The following is a 23,589-nucleotide window of genomic DNA, read 5'->3' on the forward strand; positions in this document are numbered from 1 at the left end:
CTTAGCGAGTATACTCGCTCATCTCTAGCTACAACGTGTATGGCAGGAACTTGACTACAAGCTTCATGTGTGTCCAATGACAAAGGGGGCTACACTGATCACCTCTGATGGGGAAAACACTTCTGATGTAACAAAACTTTTTGAGTTTCTGTTTTCATCGATTATCAAATTTATTTATCTCAGTGTTATCAAACGTGAGTGATGAGTGTTACAAATCAGGAAAGTCATTTGTAACATGATATTGGATATTGGAAGTCGCAGTCTATCGAACCGTAAATGTCATGTGATAAATTACATTAGAAGCAAAGTTTTTTTGTTTTTTTCGTTGGAGAGGGGACTCCTGATACCAGTATGACTGTAGTAATAGTGTTAGGGCTAATGCCCGCGGCCGGATTTCTGCCACGTTTTAATCCGGATTCTTGCCGGGATTATCCTGCAGCTATTAGGTTCTATTGAACCTAATAGCTCAATGTTTACGCTGCGGAATTCCACAGCGTGAAAGAAATCGTGGCATGTTCTAATTGCTGCAGATAAACATGCGGCCGGCTTTCATTGTAGTCAATGGAAGCCGGCCATCACGCAATACGTCCGCTGTGAGCGCAGCAAAAGTGTCTCGTGATTACGCATCACTGCCCACCGCCAGCAGCGTCATCACCCACTGCCGGCACGTCATGTGCTGTACTGCGCATGCGCGTAGGCTCACCGGACGGGACTCGACCAGCGGATCCTGAGAGGTGAGTATGGGGTCTTTGGGAGGCGCTGTGACGGACTCCGCTGCGACATTACGCTGGCGGAGTCCGTCACGGCCGTGGGCGTAGGCCTTAATGTTCACATTGTATGATGTATTTTATTCATACTTTTCATTATCTTTTTTATTGTGTGTTTTTTGCAGGCAAATACAGAAAAGCCTGCTCTCAGCAAATCTGCGCAGTCTGGGCGAAATGCGCTATTGTCGGATATTCACAAAGGTAGAAGGCTTAAGAAGGCAGTTACCAATGACCGCAGTGGACCGGTCCTGGACGGTAAGTTATACTTTTCAAGTGTCCTTTGGTTCAGTTCAGTATGTACAGCACTTAGATGATAGGAAGACTTTAATGGTACCTTTTTAGGTCTTTGGGTCACGTCCTATATGCTAATGAAAGTAGCAATGTCCGATGGGTGTTCTCCACTGTGCCTGCGGTCCGGCCTCATCTCTGCCCATCATAGATGAAACCTGCCCATTCAGTACTTTGTGATGCCTCCAGCTCCACCTGCTGGAGACGTTGTTCAGTGTAACTGCGCTTGTGCCACACTACGCAGACAGACTACTGCAGCAGATTCTTCACTGCTGAAAATCTGCAGTAGTTCTGCAATATGTGAGCAAACTTTGGCCTCCAGCACACGGCCGGGTCGGATCCCCTGCGAGAATTCTTGCAGCGGGACCCGACCCGAGCCCCTGCAGGGACCAGTGCGGCGCTCACCTCTCCCGCGGCTCCGGCTCTCTGATGTGCCGGCTGCCGGACAGCCGGCGCGTGTGCAGAGCGGAGCCGGGCACCGGGAGAGACATTTCTGTGCGGGCCTCTGCGAGAAATAGAACATGCGGCGATTTGTTTTGCGCGTGTGTTTTCACGCGGACAAATCGCGGCCGTCTGCATAGGATTGCGTTTTGCAATGCAATCCTATGCAGGCGTCCAAGGGCAGAAATTCTGCAGGAAATCCCGCCGCAGAATTTCTGCCCGTGTGCAGGGGGCATTTTACTGTGATGAGCAGAGGATAATAACAGAACGAAAGGTCTATTTGAATGGCTGTGATTGGTTCATCGAGCGCCGGTTTTGATTAGCTGAGGTGCTGTTTCTGAACCAATCAGAGCAATTGCTTGCTGGAGGCGGGATATTCAAGCCCCGTCACCAGCAAGAGATGCTCCGTTGAAGACTGCACAGAAGCCTACTGGAGCATCATAGCCCAGCAGGAGGGACCCTGACGGCGCCTGCTAGGTGAGTGTTAGACACCCCCTGAAAATTAGAGCCTGTGCCTCTTTTGGGGCAAAAATTAATATAAGACAGGGTCTTATTTTGTGGGGAACACAGTAGTATCAGTCAGTCAGGCATAGGTTGGGAACAGTTACTGTATAAACCTGTACAAACTGTAATGTTATTTACTTGACTTTGTAATTCTTTCCAATAGAACGAAAAACATCTCCTGGAGGTGGTGGTGGAGGTATGGGTGGAGGCGGAGGTATGGGAGGAGGTGGAGGCGGCGGTGGAGGTGGCGGAGGTGGAGGGTTTGGAGGACCTTCAGGATTAGGTGGCTTGTTCCAAGGAGGGATGCCAAAACTACGGCCTTCAGGAAACCGAGAAAGTGGTAAGACATATCATGGTTTAATTTAATATACTATATCATGTTTTTTTTTTACTACCTCTATTACATTTTTTACAAATGCTCTGCATATATTTGTTTCAGGCTGTTTCACATTATGCTTTCCTCTTCCATCCCAGTTTCCATCTTCCATGCAGAAAACAGCACGGGGACATAAACCAGGATGGAACCTGAACAGACGGCACCATAGGAGTGAACATGTGAGACGGGACGGAGACATCTTCAGTCTCCATCCTACATGGTTTCCTTGCCTATCAGTCTTTTAGAGTGGAGAAAAAAGAGCTGAGGACATTGCTTTTCTATTCAATTTGAAAGACTAACCGGGATGGAAACTATGAGACAGAACGAATATGTCTTAGGCTCACATATTCGCCTCTATGGTTTTGTCTTGCTTTTCGTCCCCATGCAGTTATTGTACGGAAGATGGAAAACAGGACAGAAGCAGCACTGGAAAGGAAAAACATAATTTGAAAAAAAGTCTTACTTATAGTATTCACAACTGAGATTTTAACCTTTCCTCCAAGTTTCCAATTTTTTTGTCGATGTTTGATGTTTTTGTTGGCTTTTTTCCCCGGTGAAATACATTTGTAGCAATAAATTTCTAGTGGGTGTAAGTGGTGAGTTCTGGTTATAAAAATATTTATTCTTTTATGCAATTACCTATCACTTAATGAATAATTTTTAATGATCATTGGCTTGATTTCATTTACTTTTTCTTTCAAGTGGTAAGTTAAAGGGAATGTGTCATCAGAAAAAGACCTATTACATAAATCACATTTTTATGTTCAGCATATTTTTAAAGAGTTTTAGGTGATTTTTTTTAAAATTTCGTTAATAGAGATGAGCGAACGTACTCGTCCGAGCTTGATACTCGTTCGAGTATTAGCGTGTTCGAGATGCTCGTTACTCGAGACGAGCACCACGCGATGTTCGAGTTACTTTCACTTTCATCTCTGAGACGTTAGCGCTTTTCTGGCCAATAGAAAGACAGGGAAGGCATTACAACTTCCCCCTGCGACGTTCAAGCCCTATACCACCCCCCTGCAGTGAGTGGCTGGCGAGATCAGGTGTCACCCGAGTATATAAATCGGCCCCTCCCGCGGCTCGCCACAGATGCATTCTGACAGAGATCAGGGAAAGTGCTGCTGGTGCCGGAGCTGCTATAGGGAGAGCGTTAGGAGTGATTTTAGGCTTCAAGAACCCCAACGGTCCTTCTTAGGGCCACATCTGACCGTGTACAGTACTGTTGAGGCTGCTTTTAGCAGTGTTGCACAATTACTTTTTTTTGTATATCAGGCGTGCAGAGCATTGCGTCCTCAGTCTGCAGTCATTGTACAGAGTATAGGGCCAGTACTGGTGAGGCAGGGAAAGAGATATACAGGCTATATAGGCAGTGGGCTTTTTCAAAAAAATTGGGGAAAAATACTATATTTGGGCTGCCTGTGACCGTCTTCAGTTTACTGCGTGTCTGCTGGGGGTAGTAGTCCTAATTAATACGCAGTTAAGCGTTACAGCAGGCTTGCGCAAAATTGTTTCCTGGCTCTGCTGTCTCCGTTACATCACCGCCGTCATCCCGGCAGAGGGAAACAGTATACATAATATTATACGCTGCCTACAGTATCTGTCTGCTGGGGGTAAGTAGTCCTAATTAATACGCAGCTAAGCGTTACAGCAGGCTTGCGCAAAATTGTTTCCTGGCTCTGCTGTCTCCGTTACATCACCGCCGTCATCCCGCCAGAGGGAAACAGTATACATAATATTATACACTGCCTACAGTATCTGTCTGCTGTATCAGCTCAACATTTTAAAAAAATAGAAGCAAAATACTTAAGGCCTACTACTGGCCTTTGGCCACTTGACTGCTTCTGCGCTGTGAATTCCACTAGCTCAGTCATACACACCTACGTCTCACTACAGGCGTGCGCAAAATTGTTTCCTGGCTCTGCTGTGCGTTCCGTAAGGGAAGTCAGCCTCCAACCACAGGCCAATAAGTGGCACATTTAATTACAGCGTTCTGTTTCTGCACTACTGGTAATACAGCATGCTGAGGGGTAGGGGTAGGCCTAGAGGACGTGGACGCAGGCGAGGACGCGGAGGCCCAAGTCAGAGTGTGGGCACAGGCCGAGCTCCTGATCCAGGTGTATCGCAGCCGACTGCTGTGGGATTAGGAGAGAGGCACGTTTCTGGCGTCCCCACATTCATCTCACAATTAATGGGTCCACGCGGTAGACCTTTATTAGAAAATGAGCAGTGTGAGCAGGTCCTGTCGTGAATGGCAGAAAGTGCATCCACCAATCTATCGACCACCCTGAATTCTGCGCCGTCCACTGCTGCAACTCTGAATCCTCTGGCTGCTCCTCCTTCCTCCCAGCCTCCTCACTCCATTACAATGACACATTCTGAGGAGCAGGCAGACTCCCAGGAACTGTTCTCGGGCCCCTGCCCAGAATGGGCAGCAATGGTTCCGAATCCTCTCCCACTGGAGGAGTTTGTCGTGACCGATGCCCAACCTTTGGAAAGTTCCCGGGGTCCGGGGGATGAGGCTGGGGACTTCCGGCAACTGTCTCAAGAGCTTTCAGTGGGTGAGGAGGACGATGACGATGAGACACAGTTGTCTATCCCTCAGGTAGTAGTAATTGGAGTAAGTCCGAGGGAGGAGCGCACAGAGGATTCGGAGGAAGAGCAGCAGGACGATGAGGTGACTGACCCCACCTGGTTTGCTACGCCTACTGAGGACAGGTCTTCAGAGGGGAAGGCAAGTGCAGCAGCAGGGCAGGTTGGAAGAGGCAGTACGGTGGCCAGGGGTAGAGGCAGGGCCAGACCGAATAATCCACCAACTGTTTCCCAAAGCACCCCCTCGTGCCATGCCACCCTGCAGAGGCCGAGGTGCTCAAAGGTCTGGCAGTTTTTCACAGAGAGTGCAGACGACCGACGAACAGTGGTGTGCAACCTTTGTCGCGCCAAGATCAGCCGGGGAGCCACCACCACCAGCCTCACCACCACCAGCATGCGCAGACATATGATGGCCAAGCACCCCACAAGGTGGGACGAAGGCCGTTCACCGCCTCCGGTTTGCACCGCTGCCTCTCCCCCTGTGCCCCAAGCTGCCACTGAGATCCAACCCCCCTCTCAGGACACAGGCACTACCGTCTCCTGGCCTGCACCCACACCCTCAACTCCGCTGACCTCGGCCCCATCCACCAATGTCTCTTAGCGCACCGTCCAGCCGTCGCTAGCGCAAGTGTTGGAGCACAAGCGCAAGTACGCCGCCACGCACCCGCACGCTCAAGCGTTAAACGTGCACATAGCCAAATTTATCAGCCTGGAGATACTGCCATATAGGGTTGTGGAAACGGAGGCTTTCAAAGGTATGATGGCGGCAGCGGCCCCGCGCTACTCAGTTCCCAGTCGCCACTACTTTTCCCGATGTGCCGTCCCAGCCCTGCACGACCACGTCTCCCGCAACATTGTACACGCCCTCACCAACGCGGTTACTGCCAAGGTCCACTTAACAACGGACACGTGGACAAGCACAGGCGGGCAGGGCCACTATATCTCCCTGACGGCACATTGGGTGAATTTAGTGGAGGCTGGGACCGAGTCAGAGCCTGGGACTGCTCACGTCCTACCCACCCCCAGAATTGCGGGCCCCAGCTCAGTGGTGGTATCTGCGGCGGTGTATGCTTCCTCCACTAAACCACCCTCCTCCTCCTCCTCCTACGCAACCTCTGTCTCGCAATCAAGATGTGTCAGCAGCAGCATGTCGCCAGCAGTCAGTGTCGCGCAGCACGGCAGCACAGCAGTGGGCAAGCGTCAGCAGGCCGTGCTGAAACTACTCAGCTTAGGAGAGAAGAGGCACACGGCCCACGAACTGCTGCAGGGTCTGACAGAGCAGACCGACCGCTGGCTTGCACCGCTGAGCCTCCAACCGGGCATGGTCATGTGTGACAACGGCCGTAACCTGGTGGCGGCTCTGCAGCTCGGCAGCCTCACGCACGTGCTATGCCTGGCCCACGTCTTTAATTTGGTGGTTCAGCGCTTTCTGAAAAGCTACCCACGCTTGTCAGACCTGCTCGGAAAGGTGCGCCGGCTCTGCGCACATTTCCGCAAGTCCCACACGGATGCTGCCACCCTGCGCACCCTGCAACATCGGTTTAATCTGCCAGTGCACCGACTGCTGTGCGACGTGCCCACACGGTGGAACTCTACGCTCCACATGTTGGCCAGGCTCTATGAGCAGCGTAGAGCTATAGTGGAATACCAACTTGAACATGGGCGGCGTAGTGGGAGTCAGCCTCCTCAATTCTTTACAGAAGAGTGGGCCTGGTTGGCAGCCATCTGCCAGGTCCTTGGAAACTTTGAGGAGTCTACCCAGATGGTGAGCGGCAATGCTGCAATCATTAGCGTCACCATTCCTCTGCTATGCCTCTTGAGAAGTTCCCTGCAAAGCATAAAGGCAGATGCTTTGCGCTCGGAAACAGAGGCGGGGGAAGACAGTGTGTCGCTGGATAGTCAGAGCACCCTCCTGTCTATATCTCAGCGCATTGAGGAGGAGGAGAAGGAGCATGAGGAGGATGAGGAGGATGAGGAGGAGGGGGAAGAGACAGCTTGGCCCACTGCTGAGGGTACCCATGCTGCTTGCCTGTCATCCTTTCAGCGTGTATGGCCTGAGGAGGAGGAGGAGGAGGAGGATCCTGAAAGTGATCTTTTTAGTGAGGACAGCCATGTGTTGCGTACAGGTACCCTGGCACACATGGCTGACTTCATGTTAGGATGCCTTTCTCGTAACCCTCGCGTTACACGCATTCTGGCCACTACGGATTACTGGGTGAACACACTGCTCGACCCACGGTATAAGGAGAACCTTTCCACTCTCATACCCGAAGAGGAAAGGGGTTTGAGAGTGATGCTATACCACAGGACCCTGGCCGACAAACTGATGGTAAAATTCCCATCCGACAGCGCTAGTGGCCGAAGGCGCAGTTCCGAGGGCCAGGTAGCAGGGGAGGCACGGAGATCAGGCAGCATGTACAGCACAGGCAAGGGAACACTCTCTAAGGCCTTTGACAGCTTTCTGGCTCCCCAGCAAGACTGTGTCACCGCTCCCCAGTCAAGGCTGAGTCGGCGGGAGCACTGTAAAAGGATGGTGAGGGAGTACGTAGCCGATCGCACGACCGTCCTCTGTGACGCCTCTGCCCCCTACAACTACTGGGTGTCGAAGCTGGACACGTGGCCTGAACTCGCGCTGTATGCCCTGGAGGTGCTTGCTCGTCCTGCGGCTAGCGTCTTGTCAGAGAGGGTGTTTAGTGTGGCTGGGGGAATCATCACAGATAAGCGTACCCGCCTGTCAACCGACAGTGCCGAAAGGCTTACACTCATGAAGATGAACAAAGCCTGGATTTCCCCAGACTTCTCTTCTCCACCAGCGGACAGCAGCGATACCTAAACAATACGTAGGCTGCACCCGCGGATGGAAGCATTGTTCTCTATCACCATCAAAAACGTGGACCTTTTAGCTTCATCAATCTGTGTATAATATTCATCCTCCTCCTCCTGAAACCTCATGTAATCACGCCGAACGGGCAATTTATCTTAGGCCCACAAGGCTCAGTCATATAATTTTTGTAAACAATTTTTATACGTTTCAATGCTCATTAAAGCGTTGAAACTTGCACCTGAACCAATTTTTATTTTAACTGGGCTGCCTCCAGGCCTAGTTACAAATTAAGCCACATTAACCAAAGCGATTAATGGGTTTCACCTGCCCTCTTGGTTGGGCATGGGCAATTTTTCTGACGTACATTAGTACTGTTGGTACACCAATTTTTTGGGGCCCTCGCCTACAGTGTAATCCAATAAATTTTTTGCCCACCTGCATTAAAGCTGACGTTACATCAGCTGTGCTGGGCACTGCAATGGGATATACTTATGTACCGCCAGTGGCTTCCTGGCACCCACCCATGCTGTCGGTCCACACGGAGTTGTAACTGCACGTGTCCACTTCTAAAGAACCCCAGTCTGACTGGGGCATGCAGTGTGGGCCGAGGCCACCTACATTAAACATGACATTACCTCAGCTGTGATGGGCAATGCAATGGGATATATTTATGTACCGCCGGTGGGTTCCAGGGAGCCACCCATGCTGTCGGTCCACACGGAGTTGTAACTGCATGTGTCCACTTCTAAAGAACCCCAGTCTGACTGGGGCATGCAGTGTGGGCCGAAGCCCACCTGCATTAAACATGACATTACCTCAGCTGTGCTGGGCACTGCAATGGGATATATTTATGTACCGTCGGTGGGTTCTAGGGAGCCACCCATGCTGTCGGTCCACACGGAGTTGTAACTGCATGTGTCCACTTCTAAAGAACCCCAGTCTGACTGGGGCATGCAGTGTGGGCCGAAGCCCCCCTGCATTAAACATGACATTACCTCAGCTGTGCTGGGCAATGCAATGGGATTTATTTATGTACCGCCTGTGGCTTCCTGGGACCCTCCCATGCTGTCGGTCCACACGGACTTCACAATAGGGAGTTGTACCTGTCTGTGTCTACTTATAAAGAACCCCAGTCTGACTGGGGCATGCAGTGTGGGCCGAAGCCCACCTGCATTAAACATGACATTACCTCAGCTGTGATGGGCAATGCAATGGGATATATTTATGTACCGCCGGTGGGTTCCAGGGAGCCACCCATGCTGTCGGTCCACATGCAGTTGTAACTGCATGTGTCCACTTCTAAAGAACCCCAGTCTGACTGGGGCATGCAGTGTGGGCCAAAGCCCACCTGCATTAAACATGACATTACCTCAGCTGTGCTGGGCAATGCAATGGGATTTATTTATGTACCGCCTGTGGCTTCCTGGGACCCTCCCATGCTGTCGGTCCACACGGACTTCACAATAGGGAGTTGTACCTGCCTGTGTCTACTTATAAAGAACCCCAGTCTGACTGGGGCATGCAGTGTGGGCCGAAGCCCACCTGCATTAAACATGACATTACCTCAGCTGTGATGGGCAATGCAATGGGATATATTTATGTACCGCCGGTGGCTTCCTGGCACCCACCCATGCTGTCGGTCCACAGGGACATCACAATGTGTGTCTATGAATTAAAAACCCCGGTCAGGTTGGGGCATGCAGTGTGGGCCGAAGCCCACCTGCATTTAATCTGACGTTAGCTCTGCTGTCCAGGGCACTGCAATGGGATACATTTATGTACAGCCGGTGGGTTCCAGGGAGCCACCCATGCTGTGGGTGCACACGGAATTCCCATTGCGGAGTTGTACCTGCCTGTGACTATTTATAAAAACCGCGGTCTGACTGGGGCATGCAGACACCTTGACAGAATGAATAGTGTGTGGCACATAGGTTCCCCATTGCTATGCCCACGTGTGCAGCTCCTGATGGTGGTGGCACAGGATTATATTTCTCATTGCTTCTGTACAGCATTGTGGGCTATCGCCCCGCCCCTTTTAAAGAGGGTCGCTGCCTAGCCGTGCCAACCCTCTGCAGTGTGTGCCTGCGGTTCCTCCTCATGGCAGACGCACTTATAAATAGACATGAGGGTGGTGTGACATGAGAGCAGCTGAAAGCTGTGCAGGGACACTTTGGTGTGCTCTGTGGACACTGGGTCGTGCGGGGGGGGGGGGGGGGGGTTGGGCAGCATGTAACCCAGGAGAAGTGGCAGCGGAGTGTCATGCAGGCAGTGATTGTGCTTTGTTGGAGATAGTGTGGTGCTTAGCTAAGGTATGCATTGCTAATGAGGGCTTTTCAGAAGTAAAAACTGTTGGGAGGGGGGGGCACTCTTGCCGCTATTGTGGCTTAATAGTGGGACCTGGGAACTTGAGATGCAGCCCAACATGTAGCCCCTCGCCTGCCCTATCTGTTGCTGTGTCGTTCCCATCACTTTCTTGAATTGCCCAGATTTTCACAAATGGAAACCTTAGCGAGCATCGGCGATATACAAAAATGCTCGAGTCGCCTATTGACTTCAATGGGGTTCATTACTCGAAACGAACCCTCGAGCCTCGCGAAAATTTAGTCCCGAGTAACGAGCACCCGAGCATTTTGGTGCTCGCTCATCTCTATTCGTTAACAATCTAGATTAAAAATCTTAAACTCTTGCATTTTTCACACTGACCACAGGTCCTTATAATAGTCTCTGACTTTCTGATCTATAGAAAACGTTTTAGGCCTTAGTCAGACGGGCGTTTTTTGCCGCGATTTGCGCATGCGCATGCGTCCGGCGATTTTATAAAACCATTGCTTTGCAATGGTATCGGACACATGAGCGCTTTTTATGTGCTCGTCCGATAAATTATAGAACAGAAATCGCAGATCGCAGATATCTGCGATTCCCGTTCTCTTCTCTATATGCGCTCAATGGGGCCGGCGGCAGCAGCGCCGACCCCATTGAGAACATATAGAAGACAAATCCTTCTTCTCTGCCACAGCTGTAACAGTTGTGGCAGAGAAGAACGATGTTTGCCCATTCAATTCAATGGAGCCGGCAATACAGCCCGCTCCATTGAAAGCAATGTGCTGAGGGCGAGTGTGGGATGAATTGTCAGGAAGGGCTTAAATATATAAGCCCTTCCCTGCAATTCATCCAGAAATGTGTTAATATAAAAAATATATATATATACTCACCTGCTCTCGGCAGCCAGAGTTCCGTGCGGCCGGCCTGCAGTGGGTGTGAAGCGGGTGTGAGTCAGACCTGCCCCCTGATTGGCTCAGCGCTGAGCCAATCAGGGGGCAGGTCTGACTCACACCCCCTTCACACCCACTGCAGGCCGGCCGCGCGGAACTCCGGCTGCCGGGAGCAGGTAAGTATATATATATATTTTTTATTTTAACACTTTTCTGGATGAATTGCAGGGAAGGGCTTATATATTTAAGCCCTTCCCGACAATCCATCCCACACTCGCCCTCAGCGCATTGCTTTCAATGGAGCGGGCTGTATTGCCGGCTCCATTGAATGCAATGCGCTGGACAGCTCCGGCCCATTTCTAATGAAACGCGGCTAGGAGCAGATTTTCGGGCGATTTTTGGGCACCGGTCACGCGATTTGCGGATGCGCATCCGTCATGCGATCCGCAAATCGCGCGAAAAAACGCCCGTCTGACTAACGCCTTAGGCAGTCATCTCACTAACATCACAGGCAGGATTACACTGAAATCTAAACACCTTTATATAGATAACACATGATCCACAAGTCACAGTTTATCACCAATTGTAAATATCTACTCCACCACCCTGTAAAATAACCTCTGCAGAGGTCACAGAGCATGGCTAGAACAGTCTCCCATACAAGTCAATGGGTCCCCTGCTGTCCATTGTGTGAATGGCCAATAAAGCTGCTGTAAAGTATCTCTAAATGCTGTTAAATGTAGCTCAAGAAAGCCAGTATTAAAACCAATGTCCAGGTTTCTGCCCAGTTCCCCCTCGGTAGAGGCACATGACAAGGTTGTCCCCTGCCCTGTTTGCCCTTGCTATAGAGCCCCTTGCGATTCGGGTCCGTACCTCACCGGTAATAAAGACATTTAAACTTCACAATTATGAAGAGTGCATGGCACTATACGCTGATGACACCCTCCTCTTTCTCCAGGATTCAGAGGCCTCTCTTGATTCTGCACTCGCCATTTTTGACACATTTGGCCTACATTCTGGTATTCGGGTCAATTGGGACAAAACAAACTTAATTGCGATAGACTCTGCGGCGGCTGAGCTCCTTTTGCCCGCCCCACTAAGCTGGACAGCTCAGACAACCTATTTGGGTATAAGAGTGTCGGTGAGGGTTTCTACTTTCTTTGACCTTAATTTAGTAGCTCTCCTCCTGAAATGGGCTGAGGAAATGGCGACGCATTGGGCCTCTCTCCCGCTCACTCTGGTTGGCAGAGTCAATTTTTTTTTTTTTACTTATTTTTATTAGCATTTTCAATGGATACATACATGAGCAGATGCTCTAAAAACTTCCTTACAGAAAATCGCAAAATACACGTTTCTTTTACAGTGAACTTATATTGCTTAAACTTTCTCCTTCCTCTCTGTAGGCTTCCCAACTATTTTATCTCCAACCCATGTAGAATCCTTTTTTCTCTTCTCGTTATACTCCTTCTCCTAAATCTTGTAATCTTTATTTACCATCTGAAACAAGCTTTAAAACTCCATGTTAATATTAACTGTTAACTAACTAGTCCGCGAACTAAGACCTTAACGACCAACTCTTCTTCCGACCAGCCACGACACTTTCAATAGTTCTTTCTTTTTCTCCTGGTGTTTTAGGGCTCCAAGACTAGGAGCCTTCTTTGGTTTGGGTTTGCTCCATTATGGTTAATTGATAAATAAATGTGAAAATGAACAGACAAGTATTATGTTTTATGAGAAATGCACACGAATATGCAAGACATTCAGGGTTTTCACTTTTGTCCGTTTTTTTTTTCCTCTCAGTTCCCATGTACTGTAATGTATCAGCAAGGTGTGCATTCTTTTTAATGTCTGCTGTTTCTGTATATTTGTCTATTTTGGCTAAATAAATGTTCCTTTAAAAAAATGTATCTCAGGAAAGATGGCCACCCCCATAGTTATGCAATGACAATTGAATTAAAAATTATACTCAGAAAAAATAAAACAAATTATAAATGCGGAAAATGTATCACTATCGGGCCTTATTTAATGCAAAAAAACATTTTGGTGATATAATCCATTTCAAAATATTGATTTTATTTTTTAACTCATATCCCTGTTCTTTTAGAATCACCAGGAGGCAGAGCACCACCAATCCTTCCACCTGCTGGAAGAATGGCATCTCCAAGACCTTTTACACCATCCAGCACCTCTCCAAGACCTTTTACGCCATCCAGCACCTCTCCAAGACCTTTTACGCCATCCAGCACCTCTCCAAGACCTTTTACTCCATCCAGCACCTCTCCAAGAGGACCTCCACCTACAATGGGAATAAGGGGTCCTGCTTTTGAACCTCACAGAAACCGATTACCGCCACCTCCAAGGAATGATTTTAGTTCTAAATCAGAAAATGTTCCACCTGCAGTACCTAATATGCCTAGACCGATTAATTCAAATCTTCATAACAGAGGACCCCCACCAGTACCGGCTGCAAATAGGCAAGTTAACTCACCACCAATTATTCCACCTGTGTCATCTAATAAAGTGCAAGGATTTGGAGGAAACAGCAGACATTCTCCATTGATACCTCCACCACTTCCATCCATGAACAGACCGGCACTTCCGCAAACACCAACTAGACCTATGGATGACAGACCACCTCCTCCTCCCACAGGAAACCGGCCACCCCTTTCCAGAGATTTACCCCCGCCTCCACCTCCTCAAAACAATAAGCCACCTGTGCCCAACACACCTAGACCGAGTCCAACTTCTCAGGCACCACCTCTTCCTCCAGGGAGGCCTGGGCCTCCTCCTTTACCACCTACCCCTTCTAACTTTGATGATATGCCAAGACTTCCTCAAAGAAATTCATCCTTGTCAACCCTGTCTGCTGCACCGCCACCTGTCCCACTTCCTGTACGGTCTGGACCACCACCTCCTCCACCGTCCATGGACAGGCCACCACCACCAGTAAGAGAGCCATCTGTAAGATCAGGTAAATGTCTCAGATATAGATAATTGTAATTATTGTTCAGACTGAGTGAATATAATGTGAACATGTTTTATGTTATTGTATTGTAAACGTATTAAAGCACAAGGATAGTTAAATGAAATAAATCCAATGCTTGAGCAGCTACTAATTTGTATATCTGCATTGGCAATGTCATTTTACTGGCTCTGCATGGGAATTTACTTCTCTGACCCCCTGCAAGAGTAATTATATCTATAACTGTCAAACAGGGTCCCATTCAGGGGTGTACACAGAACTCATGGGGCCCTATAGCAAAACTCCCCCCCCCTGGTGGATGAGCATCAAAGGCAATGATCATAATGTTCACCATGCGACCAAATGTCCTTCAGCCAAGCACTTGAAAATGGTTTAGACAGACACAGGGCCTGTAACGATGGTGCCACCTGTCTCTGGATGGCGGACAACGAAACACTTGGGAGTTTACTGGTGTGGTCTATGGAGGATGTCCTGAGTCTGATCGCCTTGTATTCGTGCTCTTATGCACCCAGTGGTCCCAATACCTCTTAGCAGTCTGGTGGGAGCGGCCCAGGTGGCGGTCAATTTTTTGATGCGACGATCCAGCTTCTCGTATTACAATAATGCGCCCCTGTCAGACTCCAACTGGGCGAAATCTCTTTCTTTGCATTGTTGAGGCATCTATTGGTCAACAAGCTCTACACAAGTGGAAAAAGAAACCCACTACACAGAAATAGTTTCTAAGAACCTTCAAGTGTTTTGTTTTCCACAATAAATTTTGTAACCACTTACTTATATCAACATTACAATCACACATAGAAAGTTTCATTCGATTTCAACCACTTTTTCTTCTATCTGCTTGACTTTTTTTTGAGTGTTATTCAGATTGAACCAAACTTTTTGAAAAAGTTTGTCGAACTGAAAGAATCTAACTTTTCAAAAGTTTGTCCATCACTACTCAGGAAATCAACCCGACATATACCTCCTATGTACACTGCAAATGCAGTCTGAATACATCATAAATTCATTATATGGAAAATATTATAAACTGACCACATGCCAGTGATTCTAATCACAGCACCAAAGTAAGGGTGATTATTAATAGTGTGAACAAACTAAGAATAACCAACCAAATTGTTGCTTTCAGTGTAGAACTGGCAGTTGATATTTACATATTGAAATATATATTGTATATAGTAAGAAATCCGTACTCATATCTTTTAGATTGATGACAACAGATGACAGGTTCCAGATCTCACACGGTACCTTATTGTATTGCATTCTGTTGAGAATTTGAGAACCGCAGCAAAGATTTTCCATCACCATAGATAGTCATTTGGCAGCTGTGCAAATGTATTAGCTCGCTGTCAAACTAGTACTAAAATAATGGTATGCAGACACATAGCAAGTGACTCCATGTTTGCTTTTCACTAGGACAACTTCCTCCTCCACCTCCTCCAGTTAACAGAAATGGATTTGGTCATCGAGGGTCCATAGGTCTTCAGCCTCCTTCAAGACCTGTAATAGAATCCCCTAGAGGTGGAGCAAGGCCACCGCCACCACCAGAAAGGCCTGGCTTGGGACCTCTCCCTCCTCCTCCACCACCTTCATCAATGAGAAATGGTTTCCAAGACTCATCTGGTGAAGGTAAGAAAATTGTGTTTCTTGAAGGCTATATTCTCAGGGTAGCATTTCAGTGCAAATAAATATAATCTTTTTCCAAATGCTACGGGCAAGTTACAGTTTGGAAAGCATTTGCTGGCACCTCTTATCCATGTGCATACAAAAATCACTGGAAAAGGCCATAAGTACAAATACAAAGATCTATTGGCAAGTACAAATACCAATTCCCAGCAGCAGAAAAGCAAAATGCTATATGCGAGAGGGGTACTGGTGTATTATGTCACCACTGGAAGTTAGGGGTGGTAACACAATACAGCAGTGTTGTTGAACAAAATATTTATTGGTTTTATGATGTTCCAAAATATATCAATCAAGAATTGCAACATTACAGTCATGTGTAAAGTCCAGAGGCAAGTAGATTGAACAGATAAATCAGGAGATAGGCCGCCTGCAGACGAGCGGGTCGGATCCGGCAGCGAGAATTCTCGCCGCGCGATCCGACCCGAGCGCCTGCAGGGACGAGCGCGTACTCACCCGCGCCTGGCGGCCCCGGCTCTTTCATGTGCCAGCTGCCGCGCAGACCGGAGCCGGCGGCCGGGTGAGTGCGTGCCCCGCAGAAAATTAGGACATGCCGCGGTTTGTTTGCCGCGCGAGGTTTTGCGCGGCCAAACCGCGGCCGTCTGCATAGGAGTGCGTATTTTAATGCACTCCTATGCAAACTTTCAGCGGCGGAAATCCCACGGGAAATCCCGCGGCGGGATTTCCGCTCGTGTGCAGGCGGCCTTACAGTGCCAGATATAATTTCTAATAAACATACAAAGTAAAATAAAAGTAATGTGCCAATTTTCACTTCTTCAATTACTGCAACTCCTAATCAGATTAATCAGTATAAACATTACAGAACCATAAATGAGAGTAACGAGTGGGGGAACACAAGAGGAACTCATAAGGGAAAAACGAAAGGGAAAAAAGGGATGAGGCTGTAATATGGTTTATTATGTGGGTGAGCCTGAAAAGGAAAAATAAAAATGAATTTATTCTATTAACCTAGCTGAACCCATGCTCCTCATAAATCTGTTGGGGCAGTAGATGAAATGCTTGAAGGTAAACTGGACTGCCCTGGAAGGGTCACAGCTCTGGCTGTTATACAGCAGTTTTGACATGGAGTAATGCCCCCAGCTTGTGATTGGCTTGGGGCGTGTTTCATCCCCCAAGTGCCGTTGTCCGTCGGGGAGGACAGCGGCAAGGGTGGGAGTGGCGGTGGCCACTGCGGCTGCAGGAGGAGAGGCACCGTCAGCGCCATGAGGATAGGCAGCAGCAGCGGGGCCAGGAGGAGAGGCAGCGGCAGGAGAAGAGGCAATGCCAGGAGAAAGGCAGTGGTGGCAGCAAGAGACCCGGCAACAGGAGACCAGGCGGCAGTGGAGGGCCAGGAGACCTGGTGGCAGCAGGAAAGCCCCAGGTTGTAACAGCAGCGTTAGTATGGATTTTTGCCTGGCCTGGGGGGTTACGGTTAGGCTTACTTTTCCTGTTAGGAAAAATAACCGTAACCCTCCTGCCCAGGCAAAAATCCATAAAGATTTCAGCCAGTCGGGAGCTAGGGGCATAAGAGGGTTGTTCCTCCATGCAACCCATGTCAAACCCCTAGCTTTCGGTGGCGTCAAGGTACACCAGTACCTGTGAGAGGTAGCACAGGTACAAAATATTAAAGAACAACCACTCACACACCCACTATCCATGGGGGGGCTGCTTAGTATTATACTTGCACACATAAGGTTCATGTAGGGTGCCAGTACAGCATATGTGGGGCACCCCGCCTTATCTAATAGTATTGGTATAACTAATAGGCTGTAAGCCTGGATGGTGCACTATATGTATCTTAGTGACTGGCACCCTATACGACAGAGCTCCCTCCCCTATTCAGTAACTGCACACTCCATACTCACTGCTTTATATCCAGTAGCTGTCAAATGCTCTGTTGAGGAAAGTTTCATATGGAAAACTCAAATCCCAAAAGGAAAGAAAAAGTTTGGTTACTCTTTAAGTTCCCTAGTGAAACTAAAGAAAAAAATGTTTAAAAAAAAACTTTTAGAAGTAAAAAAAAAATCAATTTTCAGATTTGCCGATAGAAAATCTGAAAAATAAAAAAACATAATTGATTTTAGTTTGTTCATTAAAGCTGCGTTGTGATTACAGCAGTAAAGCACAATTCCATAATTGGCGTTTTTTTTTTTTGGTCACCCTGTCTCCCCAAAAAAATCTAATAAAAAAATTATGAAAAAGTCGTATGTACCACAAAATGGTAACAATAAAAACTATTGCTTGCTTCAGAAAAGTTGTGGAAAAGCAAAGTTGTGACGAAAAGCAAAATTACTATTTAAGGGTGACTACCCACTAGCGTTTGCGAATTTGCTGCGTTTTTTTTCCAGTTGTCTATGGGGCTTTCTGATGTTAAAAACACATTGCGGCAAAATCGCAATTTACCGTGAAATCGTGATTTTGTGCTATGCGATTGTAACATTAACAAGTCCTATAGACCCCTGGAGAAAAAAAAACGCTGCGAATTTTGCAGTGAAAAAGAACTGTAGTGGGTAGGCACCCTAAAAGTAGTAAACAGAGAAAAACTATATAAATTTGGTATCACTGTAATAATACTGACCTACGAAACAAAGGCAACTTGTCATTTTTCCCGCTCTGCCAATGTCGTAAAACACCCTCCCCAAACTGAAACAATCAGGTTTTTTTTATTTCACCCCACTTAAAAATTTTAAATAAATATTTTTCCGTACATTATTGGTGCATTAATTGGTCACTTTCACAGACTGGAACCTAATATTTAACTTTTATTAACCTCTTAGTGATGGCCCCATTGCCTTTTTACGTCCTAGCTAAGTGGGCTTTAATCCTAGAGGACGTAAAAACATACATCCTCTTTGGATTAATGCCCTCTTAGCTGAGGACGTGACAGCTCCATGCTGTCGGTGCCCGCAGGTAGCTGACAGCATTGAGCTGTCATCCTGCGCTGCAGGCAGTACCCCCCCGGCAATGCGATCGGTGCTATCCAATGGATAGCGCCGATCGCAATAAAGTCAAAAAAAGTTTTTAAAAAGTTAGATATTCAGCTGCCCTGACTCCTGCCCATGAATGGGTGAGTGAGTGCTGCCTCTGATTGGCTGAGCACTGTGACCAATAAGAGGCAGCTCTCAGCTGTCATTCAATAGCTTTAAAATCCCCGCCTGCTGAATGGGCTGCCTCTGATTGATCACAGTGCTCAGCCAATCAGAGGCAGCACTCACTCACCCATTCATGAATTCATGAATGGGTAAGTGAGAGCTGCCTCTGATTGGCTGAGGGCTGAGACCAATCAGAGGCAGCCCATTCAGCAGGCGGGGATTTTAAATCCCCGCCTGCTGAATACTACAGAAAGCAGTTCAGAAGAAGAGCCGGGTGGACGCGGCTGATCTCCGGCAGCTGCAAAAAGGTGAGTATATATTTTTTGTTACTTTTTACACTTTTTTTGGATGCTTTTTAGGGAAGGGCTTATATTTGAAGCCCTTCCCCAAAAATTAATACAGCAATTGTCGGCAGCCCATTGCTTTCATTGGAGCCGGCTGTATTGCCGGCTCCATTGAATTCAATGGGAGAACATCGTTCTCCTCTGCCACTGCTGTGACAGCTGTGGCGGAGGAGTAGGATCTTTAGTATATGTTCTCAATGGGGTCAGCGCTGCTGCCGCCGGCCCCATTGAGCACATATACAAGAACACTGATTTGCGCAGAACGCAGTTACATGCGTTCTGCGAATCGTTGTGTCATATAATTTTTGGCACATCCGCATAAAAAACGAACATGCATTATAGGCCTTGCCATGTGTCCTGTAAGTAGATTAGGGCCACAACGGGAAAGTTTCTGAACACGGGACAAACGGGGGTATCCATTTTGGGGTGAACGTCTTCATTCCTATGTAAACTGTACAAAAAAACTGTTTTTAAATTGACAATATTGCCAAAAAAATGAAAATCGTAATTGTTTCCTTCTGCCTTGCTTAGATTCATTCAAATACTGTGGGGTCAAAATATGCAGTACACCCCTAGATGAATTCGTTAAGGAGTCTAGTTTTCAAAATGGGGTCATTTGTGGGGGTTCTTTATCGTTTTGGCCACTCAATGACTCTACAAGTGGGCAATGGGGCCTGGAATTTATTCTGTTGAACCCTGAAATCCATGGGTGCTCCTTCCATTATAGGCCTAGCCATGTGTCCTGTAAGCAGATTGGGGGCACAATGAATATGTTTCTGAACACGGGACAAACAGGGGGATCCATTGTGGGGTGAAAGTCTTCATTTATATGTGTGCTGTACAAAAGAAAACAGTTTTTCATTTGATACAACTGCCAAAAAAATGAAAATTTAAATTTTTTCCTACTGCTTTGCTTAGATTTATTCAAAATTGTAGGGTAAAAATAGGCAATACACCCCTAGATGAATTCGTTAAAGGGGTTGTCCCGCGCCGAAACGGGTTTTTTTTTTTTCAACCCCCCCCCCGTTCGGCGCGAGACAACCCCGATGCAGGGACGTACAGAAAGCTCACCGGAGCGCTTACCTTAATCCCCGCGCTCCGGTGACTTCTATACTTACCTGTGAAGATGGCCGCCGGGATCCTCTGCCTCGGTGGACCGCAGCTCTTCTGTGCGGTCCATTGCCGATTCCAGCCTCCTGATTGGCTGGAATCGGCACGTGACGGGGCGGAGCTACAGGGAGCTACACGGAGCCCCATAGAGAACAGGAGAAGACCTGGACTGCGCAAGCGCGGCTAATTTGGCCATCGGAGGGCGAAAATTAGTCGGCACCATGGAGACGAGGACGCTAGCAACGGAGCAGGTAAGTATAAAACTTTTTATAACTTCTGTATGGCTCATAATTAATGCACAATGTATATTACAAAGTGCATTAATATGGCCATACAGAAGTGTATAGACCCACTTGCTGCCGCGGGACAACCCCTTTAAGTGGACTAGTTTTCAAAATGGGGTCATTTGTTGGGGTTCTCTGTTGTTTTGGCCACTCAAGGGCTCTACAAGTGGGCAATGGGGCCTAAATCACCTTCATGCTAAATTTCTGTTGTGAAAGCCATCAACTACTCCTTACATTTTGTGCCCCGTTGTGCATCCAGACATAAGATTGGGCCCCAATGGGTATGTCTCTGAACACAAGACAATCAGGGGTATCCATTTTGGCGTGCAAGTCTTCCTTCATATGTGTGCTGTACAAAAAAAACAGTTTTTAAAATGAGAGAAATGCCAAAAAAATGAAAATCACAATTTTTTTCCTTTTGCTTTGCTTGAACTCATTCAAAAACTGTAGGGTCAAAATATGCAGTACACCCCTAGAAAAAATCGTTAAGGGGTCTAGTTTACAAAATGGGGTCATTTGTGGGGGTTTTCTGTGGTTTTGGCCGCTCAAGAGCTCTACAAGAGTGCTATGGGACCTAAAATCCCTTCAAGCAAAATTTCTGTTCTGAAAGACTCCGACTATTCCTTTCATTTTGGGCCCGTCCAGACATAAGATTAGGGCCACAATGGGTATGTTTCTGAGCACAGGACAAACAGGGGTATCCATTTTGGGGTGTCAATGCTCATTTTCATGTGCACTATAGGAAAAAAAATGTCTTCAAAATGACATATTTGCAAAAATATGAAATTTTATTTTTTCTCCTCTAAATTGAATTAATGCCTGAAAAAGAACTGTGGGGTCAAAATACTAATGACACCCCTCAGTGAATACATGAAAGGTTGTAGTTTTTAAAATGGGGTCATTTGTGGTGGTATCTATTATTCTGACACTCATGAGCCTTTGCAAACTTGGCTTGCTGTAAGAAAACAAAGTGTTCCTCAAAATGCTGAAAAGTAATGTTAGATTTGTAGGTCTAAATGGTTAAAAAAAACACAAAAGTTTTTCAAATGCGTATTCAGGATAAAGTAAACAGATGTAAATATATATCCTATCAAAAATGTGTACAGTATGTTTGCACATATTTGAGATATTTACAGTTGAAAATGTGAAAAAATGACAATTTTTCAAAATTCTTCCAATATTGGTACTTTTAATAAATATACACAAATTCTATCGGTCTATTTTTGCAACCTAAATGAAGTACAACATGTGCCGAAAAAACAATTTCAGAATCACTGGGATATGCAAAACCTCTACGGAGTTATTGTATGTTGAGTGACACATGTCAGATTTCCAAAATTTGGCTCCATCACTAAGGGGTTAAAGATATATTTAAAAACAGCAGATGGCGCTGTTTTTGAATATTATTTTGCTGACCCCAATAGTGTTGCATTTGCTAACCAGGCAATTGTCTAGGTAGGATTTGGAATTTGGATTACTGACAAGAATATATCTGCCATGGTCATTTGTCCTAGTTAAGTATTTCTACACATTTCCTTCTTTGCTCTGTTTTTAAATATATGTTTAATAAAAGTTACATTTTAGGATCCAGTTTGTAAAAATCAAAATTGAGGGTTTTTAAACCTATACTGCCTTTCAATGAGAAGGGTAACATAGAAAAATATAACACGCCTTGCAAGAAAATCCTTGTATGGCTAAAAAATTTTTAAAAACTTATAGCACTTGGAATGCTGGGACGAAAAAGTAAAAAATGAAAAACCAAAGAATTTCTGATCTTAAAAGGGTTAAGTAATCAAAGACAAACTGGTTTCTGCCTGACCGTCACATTGATCGGAAACACTATCATTTCTCCTTGGGGAGAGCACCGAGACGGTGAGTGAGGAGACTCAAATGGCCATGCACGCTCCTCTGGGTAATATGCAAATAAGGGAACACTGATGTTACGTTAAGGTGCCTTTACACGGGCCAATAGTCGCCCAAATAATTGCTCAAACAAGCGATTTATAGCGACCATCAGCCCGCGTACACACGGCCCAACAGTGTAAAGGTACCTTTAGGGATACCTATCCAGCAACCAGATAGTCCCTAAAAACAGCTCAGCTTAGACTTGGACTAATATGATGCTGAAGCAGATAAGGCCAACAGCAGCCTCTTGCTATCCAATATTCTGATACTGTAGTTTGTCCTTTACTTTCACTGCCTATGGTCACCACTAAAATAACTTTTTTTTTTTCAAGATGAATGGGAGAGAAGGTTTGCATTTCATCCGTTTTCTGATCTGCCGCCACCAGAGCCTTTTGTGCCCTTGAATAAAACCTATCCCAGTAAACTTGTGCGAGGTGAAAGTCGAAGTGAGTATAAACTTGTTCTCTTGCAAGTGTATGAAGCTAAGATCTGAGACCTCCAAGAGCAACCACTTCTAACTTTTTGCTCTGAAATCTCTGTAAAAAAAAGTTTGGGAAAACTCTTTGGGTTTGTTACTGGGTTCACTATGGTTGCAGAATTCTTCATTTCAGATATGGCATTTAAAAGATGATACATCAAAATGAGAACAATTTATAATACGGTTAAAAAGTAGAACAACCACAGAGCAACTGCTGATAAAACTGATAAAGTAGAATTACAGTCAGATGACGCACAGCAAAAAATTATATATTAAGAAATAGTTGGTTTTATTACTTTTTCACTGCTATTTTGTACCATGGTCTTTACATGGCAAGAGCAGCCACCTCTTTTTCCTATGTTATATAGAAATCATAATGGCCATCTCCCTCCATTTACACAATATATGTCCAATGTATATATACTTTGCATATATATATATATATATATATATATATATATATATATATATATATATATATATATATATATATAGCAAGGTGGTGCACAGAATGGCCTGCAGGGGGCTGTAACCAGGCCTTCTGTGTACTGAATGCGTGCTAATCAGCAGGGACACCTGTGTGAGGGTGTTGTCTGGAGGAGCTAAAATCTCCAAACACATTCAGTCCCTAGCTGAAACCCAGGGCAGAGCTGCTGCTAAATGCCAGAGCCAGGCCAGGCTCTGAGAGAGCGCTGGAGCTACTGCCTGA

The 23,589-nt window shown here is 46.6% G+C and overlaps 1 protein-coding gene across 3 annotated transcripts in view; it reads left to right on the top strand.

Moving 5' to 3' along the window:
• WIPF1 (WAS/WASL interacting protein family member 1) overlaps positions 1-23,589 on the top strand; it is an 83,122-nt gene that overhangs the window by 54,623 nt on the left and 4,910 nt on the right. For all 3 annotated transcript variants that reach the window (XM_066575816.1, XM_066575817.1, XM_066575818.1), the window contains exons 3-7: positions 893-1,022; positions 2,164-2,340; positions 13,109-13,975; positions 15,401-15,613; positions 22,735-22,848. In XM_066575816.1, the coding sequence (XP_066431913.1) occupies positions 893-1,022; positions 2,164-2,340; positions 13,109-13,975; positions 15,401-15,613; positions 22,735-22,848 (1,501 nt within the window). The remainder of the gene's footprint in view (positions 1-892; positions 1,023-2,163; positions 2,341-13,108; positions 13,976-15,400; positions 15,614-22,734; positions 22,849-23,589) is intronic.

The sequence above is a fragment of the Eleutherodactylus coqui genome, chromosome 8, assembly GCF_035609145.1.
Source record: "Eleutherodactylus coqui strain aEleCoq1 chromosome 8, aEleCoq1.hap1, whole genome shotgun sequence".
In the NCBI taxonomy this organism is placed as follows: domain Eukaryota; kingdom Metazoa; phylum Chordata; class Amphibia; order Anura; family Eleutherodactylidae; genus Eleutherodactylus; species Eleutherodactylus coqui.